Here is an 11,343-nt window from a genome sequence, read left to right on the forward strand (position 1 = left end):
GGGCCATATATATATATATATATATATATATATATATATATATATATATATATATACGCCATAAAAAGCTCTCCTGGTATAGAAGAAAGCTATTCTGTCTGGGTTGCATGCATAATTTAACCCACACCTGTCACACGCTCATGGTCATTTCAGTATAGCCTTACCTGAACAGGCGCAGCTCCAAATTATTTACACAATACAATGCATTTATTTCACGAATCAGCTCATTTTCCAAAATTGTAAGCACCTAAGAAGAAACTGGCCAAAATGCATGGAGCACTGTGATAATAATAATAATAATAATAATAATAAATTATTATTATTATTATTATTATTATTATTATTATTATTTTGCTATGACAGAAAAAAAAACATACCTGTAAAATGTCCTGTTTATTTTTCCATCCTTCTCTGGGTTGTGTAGGTATTCCAATATTCCTGTCACTTTTTCCCGCAGTTCCTATTCCACTCTAAGGACTTGTGATGCAGGTCGTGGATGCCAGAGATGCGCTCCAGCATTCATCCAAATACAGATCCGCAGAGATTAAACTACAGAACAATTTCTCAGCAGTATCAGGAATCAAGCAAAGCCAAACAATGTAAAATTCTGTATGTTAAATGAATGCTTTACGAGTCTGTATATGGTTACAGCGTTCCTGCTTACGGGCCATGTGAATCCACCTTTTGGCTGCTTTCTATTGTTGGATCCCCTGCACGACGTAAACCCCGCCCAATACCAAGGCACCACATCAGATTGGTCCACAATCCACAAGTCCCGCCTTCGCTCGACCTGGCATCCAATCAGGAGTATATCAACGAGTAACGGCCCCATTACCTTTAAAAAGCTCCATTCTGAACCTTGAAAGTTGTCTACATTTCTTTTGTCTTGTATTTCGAGTGCTTTAAAACCATGAAGACTTACAGCCACATTTAAAATATTGGGAATCGGTTTAATCAGATTTTTCAGATGTAATTATTAAATGTATAATTATTCACTATTATAAAATACATTGAATAATGTAGCCAATACAAACAGTATGCCTTTACTTTCTGGATTTTCCCCAGATAATTAATTCTCTAATTATTTAGAATCTGAATTCTGTAGAATGCAGAATTTTCCTACAGAACAAGCCTCTAAGAATTTGTTCTGTAGGAAAAAAAATCGACACGAGTCCAACCTTCCAAGGTCCTCGAAGTTACATAAAAATTTGCTACCCATTTCAAATACAATGTAGTTTTTTTAATTATTGTCTCAAACACACATACAAAAATAAAAAGTTAAATAAGTTTTGTTAACAGTGTCCCCCCCCAAAAAAAAAAATATCTGAAGATATAATGCACACAACGCTAAACACCGCTCGTGCAGGACCCTTTAGACAACAACATCGAAGATGGCGGCTCCGGTTGGTTCCCTCGTTGCGTACGGCAGTGATTCAGGTTCAGAAAATGAGACCGAGTCCAATACCAGTACAGAAAAAGTTGATTCAGATGCAATTGCACATCTCCAGCCTTTGAAATCTGGAATAACTACAAGTTTGGTTCTTAATTCAGCGCCTGAGGTGGCTGTAAAGGTAAGGACGATAGCTAGCTAGATGCCACTTAGAGTGTTAAAGTTATCTCACTGATAAATGTCTGTATTACTTACTGACACGTATTTAATCCTTAAATATATTTATGGGTTTCTAGTAACGGTTGGGAAATTGGGTCTAGCAAAGTACAGTCGATCATTATAACTTGTATATAAAAGGCAATTAGCTAGTTAGCTATGTTGCTACTTATCTATTCTACAAACCATTATAATTTCTTCAAACGTCCAAGCGCGTGGTGCATGAATATAATTGTTTCCTCATGACATTATTTTACCTTTTTTTCTTTAATACTTCACAGCTTAACTAGGTATCCAATATAGTTTAAGTCATGTTTCATTCATCTCAGTGTTGTTGGTGTATTTCAGGAAGATGTTGAGACAGGAACACATCTGGATCCCTCCCTCAAGGAGCTCAACTACAATCCTACCTACGACACCATGTTTGCACCTGAGGTGAGATCTGTTCACGTCTTCAGCTTGTTCAAGTGTCTTTCCAAAGTTGTCAGAGCTATTATGAAAATTGTTTTCTGAGTTATATCTTGAAATGATGATAAAATGGGTTGTAAACACCTTGCAGATAGTAGATCTTGTTTATTTCCTCAATTTGGTCAGTAGCTAGATGCCCTGTGTCATACTACAGCTAAGGCAGGAAAGAGTGAAGCTTAACTTGTACAAACTGAGCTTTAGAAAGATATTTCTCAGAACTACGTATCTATAAAAGCTCTTATATAGTCTCTATTTATCAAGCTTTCATTATGAGAGCAGGGCTCAATGTTAACAGGAGTCTGACTGTCCAGGACAACCAAATGTTTGGTCTGGACAAGTCAAATCTGCATCTATCTATCTGTCTGTCTGACGGGACAAAATGAATTATTCCCAACTCTCCTGGAAGTTCCAGTAGTCTCGCCCATAGCGGCTCTCTGATGCCTGTTATAATATCCCAGAATCTAGAATGAGTAAGCAAGCAAGCAAGCATGCATGTGAGAGAGTGAGTGAGTGTACAAGTGCGAACATCCTGATTGGTCTGCTTAGCAAGACAGAGCAATCAGTTTTCTGTGTGGACGGACTTCACGTCTTCTCTCTCAGACCAAGAGTCCATCAGTTCAGTGTATCCAGGAGCATTATGGTAGAGTGCCCCGAAAACTGAAAATACTTTGCCCACTTTGCCTCAGACTACAAGAAAGTGCCCCCTTGCCTAATGGGGTAAAAATAATGACAGTATTGCACGCTGTATTCTTTGTAATAGTGACTTTAGCATTGTGCATGACAGGGTAAACATTGTAAAAGATGTTGCATTGAGTTTAACAGTGTCATTTATTCATGTGCAAATTATTTATACTAGCTGGCTTGCTGCCGAGAGTACATAAGGCCAAACTCCTTGAAGACTTGCTTAAAGTTGCAATAGAATATTAAAAAAAAAGTTAAAACATAGTAATAAGCAGTTTACATAAATTAAGTAGTCTATATGTTTTGTCACATTTTCTACATATATCCCTATCTAATTTTGTTTACAAATAAGAGAAAATTACTTAACAAAGTATTATATAGCCACCCCAAACAATATATCCTTATGCTTTTATGGCCCACATATTTTAGGGATTGTTGAAAATCAGCATTTTTATAGTAATTATTCAAGAGTTGCATCAATAAAGTTCCAACAAAACTAGTTCAATCACCTCCTTGATCAGCAGTGTTATTGTTTACGAAATTCCAGGGAAGCCAAGCACATGTAAAAATAACCCTATTGTAATATCTAATTATAGATTATTAGACTCTGAGTTGATCAAAATTGGAGAGCTGGCAATCAAGTATCTCAATAAAGTAAATATCTGTGGTGAATCTTCATTTCATTTGGACATTCACTGTACTTTTCTTTTGTGTGGTACACATTTACCATCACGAATGTCGTAAAATATTTTGTGGGAATTTTACAACAGTGGATTGGGTGGCAGTCGAAGGCAGGGGCCTCGACGACCTGATCCCCAGACACAGCGGCTGGCTGTTGGGACATGGAATGTCACTTCGCTGGGGGGGAAAGAGCCTGAGCTTGTGCGGGAGGTTGAGAGGTACCGGCTAGAGATAGTCGGGCTCACCTCCACGCACAGCTTGGGCTCTGGAACCCAGCTCCTCGAGAGGGGCTGGACTTTCCACTTCTCTGGAGTCGCCCGTGGTGAGCGGCGGCGGGCTGGTGTGGGCTTGCTTATAGCTCCCCAGCTCAGCCGCCATGTGTTGGAGTTTACCCCAGTGAACGAGAGGGTCGCCTCTCTGCGCCTTCGGATTGCGGAGAGGGCTCTTGCTGCTGTTTGTGCCTACGGGCCAAATAGCAGTATAGAGTATCCGGCCTTCTTGGAGTCCCTGGGAGAGGTACTGAGGGGTGCTCAGACTGGGGACTCCATTGTGCTACTGGGGGACTTCAATGCTCACGTGGGCAACAACAGTGACACCTGGAGGGGCGTGGTTGGGAGGAACGGCCTCCCCGATCTGAACCCGAGTGGTGTTTTGTTATTGGACTTCTGTGCTAGTCACGGTTTGTCCATAACGAACACCATGTTCGAGCATAGGGGTGTCCATAAGTGTACGTGGCACCAGGACACCTTAGGTCGGAGGTCGATGATCGACTTTGTAGTCGTTTCATCTGATCTCCGGCCCTATGTCTTGGACACTCGAGTGAAGAGAGGGGCTGAGCTGTCAACTGATCACCACCTGGTGGTGAGTTGGATCCGCTGGCGGAGGAGGAAGCTGGACAGACCTGGCAGGCCCAAACGTATGATGAGGGTTTGCTGGGAATGTCTGGCCGAGCACTCTGTTGGGGAGGTCTTTAACTCCCACCTCCGGGAGAGCTTTTCCCAGCTTCCGAGGGAGGCGGGGGACATTGAGTCTGAGTGGACCATGTTCTCTACCTCCATTGTGGACGCAGCTGTTCGGAGCTGTGGCCGCAGGGTCTCCGGTGCCTGTTATGGCGGCAATCCCCGAACCCGGTGGTGGACACCGGAAGTAAGGGATGCCGTCAAGCTGAAGAAGGAGTCCTATCGGGCCATGTTGACCTCCGGGACTCCTGAGGCAGCCGACGGGTATCGGCAGGCCAGGCGTGCTGCAGCTCGGGCAGTTGCGGAGGCAAAAACTCGGAACTGGGAGGAGTTCGGGGAGGCCATGGAGAAGGACTATCGGTCGGCCTCGAAGAAATTCTGGCAAACCGTCCGGCGCCTCAGGAGGGGGAAGCAGTACTCTGCCAACACTGTTTACAGTGCGGGTGGGGAGCTGTTGACCTCGACTGGGGACATTGTCGGGCGGTGGAAGGAATACTTTGAGGATCTCCTCAATCCCACCGTCATGTCTTCCACTGAGGAGACTGAGGCTGATGACTCAGAGGTGGACTCGTCCATTACCCAAGCCGAAGTCACTGAGGTGGTTTGCAAGCTCCTCGGTGGCAAGGCACCGGGGGTGGATGAGATCCGCCCTGAGTATCTCAAGTCTCTGGATGTTGTGGGGCTGTCTTGGTTGACACGCCTCTGCAACATCGCGTGGCGGTCGGGGACAGTGCCTCTGGAGTGGCAGACTGGGGTGGTGGTCCCTCTTTTTAAGAAAGGGGACCGGAGAGTGTGCTCCAATTATAGGGGAATCACACTTCTCAGCCTCCCAGGGAAAGTTTACTCCAGGGTACTGGAGAGGAGAATTCGACCAATAGTCGAACCTCGGATCCAGGAGGAACAATGCGGTTTTCGTCCTGGTCGTGGAACACTGGACCAGCTCTATACCCTTCATAGGGTGCTCGAGGGTTCATGGGAGTTTGCCCAACCAGTCCACATGTGCTTTGTGGATCTGGAGAAGGCATTCGACCGTGTCCCCCGTGGTATTCTGTGGGGGGTGCTTCGGGAGTATGGGGTTCGGGGCTCTTTGCTAAGGGCTGTCCGGTCCCTGTACGAACGGAGCAGGAGTCTGGTTCGCATTGCCGGCAGTAAGTCAGACCTGTTCCCAGTGCATGTTGGACTCCGTCAGGGCTGCCCTTTGTCACCGGTTCTGTTCATAATTTTTATGGACAGAATTTCTAGGCGCAGCCAGGGGCCGGAAGGAATCCTGTTTGGGAACCACAGGATTTCATCTCTGCTTTTTGCGGATGATGTTGTCCTGTTGGCTTCTTCAAACCAGGACCTTCAGCATGCACTGGGGCGGTTTGCAGTCGAGTGTGAAGCGGCTGGGATGAGAATCAGCACCTCCAAGTCCGAGGCCATGGTTCTCGACCGGAAAAGGGTGGTTTGCCTTCTCCAGGTTGGTGGAGAAGTCCTGCCTCAAGTGGAGGAGTTTAAGTATCTCGGGATCTTGTTCACGAGTGAGGGAAGGATGGAGCGTGAGATCGACAGGCGGATCGGTGCAGCCTCCGCAGTGATGCGGTCGCTTTACCGGTCCGTCGTGGTGAAGAAGGAGCTGAGCCAAAAGGCGAAGCTCTCAATTTACCGGTCGATCTACGTTCCGACTCTCACGAATGGTCATGAGCTTTGGGTAATGACAGAAAGAACAAGATCGCGGATACAAGCGGCTGAAATGAGTTTCCTTCGCAGGGTGGCTGGGCGCTCCCTTAGAGATAGGGTGAGAAGCACAGTCACTCGGGAGGAGCTTGGAGTAGAGCCGCTGCTCCTCCACATCGAGAGGAACCAGCTGAGGTGGCTCGGGCATCTTTTTCGGATGCCTCCTGGACGCCTCCCTGGGGAGGTGTTCCAGGCATGTCCCCCCTGGAGGAGGCCCCGGGGAAGACCCAGGACACGCTGGAGGGACTATGTCTCTCGGCTGGCCTGGGAACGCCTCGGTGTTCTTCCCGAGGAGCTGGCCGAGGTGTCTGGGGAAAGGGAAGTTTGGGCTTCCATGCTTAGACTGCTGCCTCCGCGACCCGGTCCCGGATAAGCGGAAGAAGACGAGACGAATTTTACAACAGTGCTGAGCTCACTCAGTTTTTCATTCACAACGTGATCGTCATCCTTATGTCCAACTTGTTTTCTTTCGGTTTTATTTCTTTCTTTAAATTAATTTACACTTCATTTTACTGGGTTAATCAAGATTTAACTTTATTTCCTCCAGAAGCTTTGAATTTGGGTGAGTCTAACTCTTAAAATTGTGGATCAGGTAATGGGTTATAACAGACCTGGGCATTTTGCGGGCCGCATCCGGCCCTTTGGTTCATTCTGACTGGCCCGCGTAAGGTTAATTAGAAATTACAAAATAAACGTATTTTCTAATTTTACCTCATGCATGGACTGAATGTGCATTGCTTTTATTTTGAAGTTGTGTTCAACAAAAACGCAATGCGTGCGACATGAACATGACATGACATCCCACGAAACCTAATCCCGCGATAACTACTTCCGTAATTTGTCCAGACCAACCACAAACTTGTACGTCATCCTTCAAACGGTCCAGCCAATCACATAGTGTGTCGTCACCAGCAGGCGCCGGAGCCCGAGCCGATCTGTAGATCTGATACCTACACCGAATCGACTGATGATCATCTGTCAGCTGTGCTTCGCATCTCCACCTCAGACATTCAATCTGACTTTGATGCACTCGTTAAAAACCAAGAGAGACTAGATTTCTCTCACTGAACAAATAAAAAACTGAAAAACACCAAATGAGGTGATTAGACTACAAATGTGGGCATCATTATTATAATATACATCATATTATAATAATATTATATTATATATATATTATATATATTATCATATTATAATAATCTTGCTTGATATTTGGAGTAGAAAGACAATATTGTGATGTCTTTATTGTGTTTTGGGGTGAATGTGACCTGAAAAAAAAAATGGTACAAACGTTCACATTTTGTTAACCATTGTTTTGGGAAATTTGATTGAATAAATGACATTTTTTGTAAGGCAACCTCGTTTTTTCCATACTCTTACCAGTCTTAGCAGCTTGTAAAAACAATGTTATTTACTGCTTTATATAAAGAAATACAATTAATATTATGCAGAATTTAGTTCAGCCTTTTGGTCCGGCCCTCCACAAAATTTTCTGTTTCTCATGTGGCCCCATGGAAAAAATAATTGCCCACCCCTGGGTTATAACAACACAGCACCGTAACAGGGCATTGTATAGTTTTTATTGTTACAGTTAAAGTTTGAGTTTTATTGAAAAATTAAGACTCATTAAAGCAAAATTATCATAATACCTGATTTTTTTTTTTTTTTTTGTAAACTTTGTGAATCATTTTCTTTGAACTAGTAAATACAAAGTAGTAAAAAGGTTATGGTCAGGACAAGTGAAAAATCTTGCTGCTTGTCTGACTGGACAAGTGGATTAAAAAATTTAATGTCAAGCCCTGGGGAGGGAGAAATTGTGAGAAAATGTCAGCGTTGAGCTAACCACCTCATTATACACTCTGAATAACACCTTGTGTTACAGTTTGGACCTGTTAACCCATTTAAAACTCAGCAAATGGCTGCACCAAGGAACATGCTGTCAGGATATGCTGAGCCTGCCCATGTCAATGACTTCATGTTTGAACAACAACGGAGAACGTTTTCTACTTTCGGTAAGGGTCGTACATGACACTTGTTGAAATTCAAACCAAAGGAACAATTAAATCCTTACATTTTGAAGTTATTGTGATTTCTAATTGGCTATATAAGCATATGTGGCACATCTTTACTATCGCTCTGGGAGCTTGTGTAGGAATATATAAATCTCAGACATTCTAATTGTGTGTGCATATAATCAGTTACAGAAGCAACCATTCTGAGTCAAGAGACACTTTGATTTACTGTGATATGTAATCAAGCAGCAGAGTAAACTGTGTCTTGTTTTACGATAAATTTCTGTGGTAGTTTGATGAGTGAAAGAAATGGTCCACACCAAGAAATGGTCCACACCACTACACCGTCAACAAACTCGAGTGTGCAAGCGAGTGGGGACTGACAGCATCCATACATCCCAGTTTACCAAAACACTCTGTCTGAGGACCCTCCAGATCTACTCCTTTACCTCATAAACACCATTAACAAAAGGCTTGACTAAACAGATACGTTTTCAGCCTAGACTTAAATGCTGAGACTGTGTCTGATTCCTGAACACTACTTGGAAGGCTGTTCCATAACTGGGGCTTTGTAAGAAAAGGCTCTGCCCCCTGATGAAACTTCACTATATGAGGTACCAGCAGATAGCCTACACCTTTTGATCTAAGTAGGCGTGGCGGGTCATAAAGGACCAGAAATTTGCTCAGGTACTGTGGTGTGAGACCATTGCTTTAAAGATCAATGGTAATATTTTATAATCAATACGAAATTTGATTGGGAGCCAGTGCAGTGTGGATAAGAGAGGGGTGATGTGGTCATATTTTCTAGTTCTAGTAAGGACTCTTGCTGCTGCATTTTGAACTAACTGGAGCTTGTTTATGCACTTATTGGAACATCCAGACAGTAAGGCGTTACAGTAATCCAACCTGGAGGCAGGCCTGCCGACAGGGGGGGACAAACGGGTATGTTGTCCCGGGCCCAGGAATGGGAGGGGGCCCAGAACTGGGCTCTCATGAAGTTGCGATTATTTTATTTCATTTCAAAATGTGTTGATTTGGGGGAGAAATGTGCTATATTTGCATTCAATAAATTATTTCTAGATCTTTTGCCTTTATTGTCTTTGAAAAAGGCGTCAAGAACCCCCTACCACCCCTAATGCAAAATGGTTTAGTCGGACTCTTTCAGCCCGTCCCTTCTGTGTGTGTGTGCAGCGCTCGAAACTAACGGTGTCCCGACGTCCCGAGGACCATAAAAAATGTCATCGGGACACAAAATTATCATATCTGGGACAATCCCGGGACAATGGAAAAAAATAGATCTTGAAAAAAAGTTCTACATTAATATTATTTACAAAGCCATAAACCATACGTAGACATTCACCTAATTTGTCAATTTAAATTTTAAAACGTTAACAGCGAAAAATACATTAGTAGCTACACTTTCGATGCACCTGCATCAGTAGGCTACAGAGCAGCGCATTCTGTTCTAGAATCTTCGGCCGGTGTCCGCATTATATGGACTTGGAATGGAATTGCTACCGCACACGCTGCGCCGACTCTTGCCAGAACAAAAATGCTTAAGTGGTTGAAGCGGACCGACCGCGGGGAAGAAACTGAAAGCCCAGACATAACGTCTCCGGGACCTTCAGGATCCAAAGTGTCATCGCCTGTCAATGTGGTAAGTTATTTGTGATTATTAGGTTATGACTTATGATGCTATAGTTAGGTAGGAACTACTGTGGATAGGGCTGGTCTGCAGGCAACGCTAGCAACTTAATGAACACTGTTAGACACATTATAAAATACAACAGGAATGATGTGGATGATATTGACGGAAGATACCGTTCAACAGAATAAGTGAGTTTTCTTGGTGTCTTTCTAGTTCAGAAAGTTTAGTCAGTCAGCAGCACAACTAGGCTAGGACCTGGCACTATGTTGATGTTGCTAAAGGCCCGGTCACACAGCGCTTTACGGCTTTATCACGGCCAAAACCCGTCAAAAAGTGCTCTCCCGTGAAGCAGACGTTGTTGTTCGTGTTGATGTCGAAGTTAAGACGTGTTACAGTCGATATACAGACGTGACAGGACGCAGGGGAAAATCGGAAGGGCGTCGGACGCGGCAAAAAGTTTTGGACTGCTCAAAACTTTAGACCGCGGACAACCACGGCCGGCACACGTGGTAAAGACGTGCAACACACGTGAAAAACACGTGATAATCAGTGTCCCGGCCGTTATTAAAACTTGGGGAGACGTGGTAAGACGCGAAAGTTTGGCGGTCTATCACGGGCAGAGCACGGTCATCGGACGGGTGTTACGCGTTGGTATCACGGGATATAGCGTGTGTTTAGCGGCTTATCACTGAGAAATGGATTTTTCCGCGTACATAGCACTGTCTAAGCCCGTTAAACGACGTCTCAAACAAGTTCTAAATTCGATTGATCACTGTCTAATCACTTCTGCATCACTTCTGATTTGCGGCATGTATAAATACCGTAATTTTCTGAGACCTCGGCACTTGCAGTCTAGATGTCAAGGGGTGAACATGAACCCTCAACACTGTGATGTCCTCATCTTAATGCTCCAGCACCAACAGAACCAACTGATACAGGCTCAACATATCCTTGCTGAGAGAAGAAGGAGGAGGAGGAGGAGGGTGGTACGGAACATCTGGGTGCGTGACTGGACTTGGTTAGCTGTGCTTAGGCAGTGCTGCAGCAGTGAAACAGCCGCCGACGGCCATACCCCGTACAAAGCACGGCAAAGCCAAAATTGACCAAAAATTAGCACTTACGACCACGTCCACCAGATTTTTGTATCTTTTTGTACGTGATATAGACGCGGAGTGCTGTGTGACCGCCCCTTAACATTTGCACCCACGTTTCGGCAGTGAAAGTTCATAAAAATGGATAACGGTAATGGATAACGGAAAGTTCATAAAAATGGATAACGGTAATGGATAACGGAAAGTTCATAAAAATGGATAACGGAAAGTTCATAAAAATGGATAACGGTAATGGTGAAAATTATAAGTTGGCCTTATAAATGCCAACAGATATTCAAGGTATAAGTAGATGAAATGAACATAAAAGGGGTCTTATTTTCAACTAAAGTGTACTGCAGATGTAGTGAGTTGAAACATTTTCTGAATGAGCTAGTTGGCCCCTTAAACGGGTATCTATTCATACAGTGAGATCACCAAAGTTTAATAAACTGAAAATGCAATAACTGTAATTTTGAAGTAG

At 43.9% G+C, this 11,343-nt stretch overlaps 2 protein-coding genes across 3 annotated transcripts in view; one reads left to right on the plus strand and one right to left on the minus strand.

Moving 5' to 3' along the window:
- The window catches only part of wasf1 (WASP family member 1), a 303,562-nt gene extending 302,726 nt beyond the window's left edge, over positions 1 to 836 (minus strand). For both annotated transcript variants that reach the window (XM_060914066.1, XM_060914064.1), the window contains exon 1: positions 378 to 836. The gene's annotated coding sequence lies outside the window, so the exon portion shown is untranslated. The remainder of the gene's footprint in view (positions 1 to 377) is intronic.
- Positions 837 to 1,382: 546 nt separating this feature from the next.
- cdc40 (cell division cycle 40 homolog (S. cerevisiae)) overlaps positions 1,383 to 11,343 on the plus strand; it is an 88,692-nt gene continuing 78,731 nt past the window's right edge. The window contains exons 1-3 of the mRNA XM_060914072.1: positions 1,383 to 1,571; positions 1,955 to 2,041; positions 7,994 to 8,123. Coding sequence (XP_060770055.1) covers positions 1,392 to 1,571; positions 1,955 to 2,041; positions 7,994 to 8,123 — 397 coding nt within the window. The 5' untranslated portion in view covers positions 1,383 to 1,391. The remainder of the gene's footprint in view (positions 1,572 to 1,954; positions 2,042 to 7,993; positions 8,124 to 11,343) is intronic.

This window comes from Neoarius graeffei, chromosome 2, assembly GCF_027579695.1.
Source record: "Neoarius graeffei isolate fNeoGra1 chromosome 2, fNeoGra1.pri, whole genome shotgun sequence".
Lineage (NCBI taxonomy): Eukaryota > Metazoa > Chordata > Actinopteri > Siluriformes > Ariidae > Neoarius > Neoarius graeffei.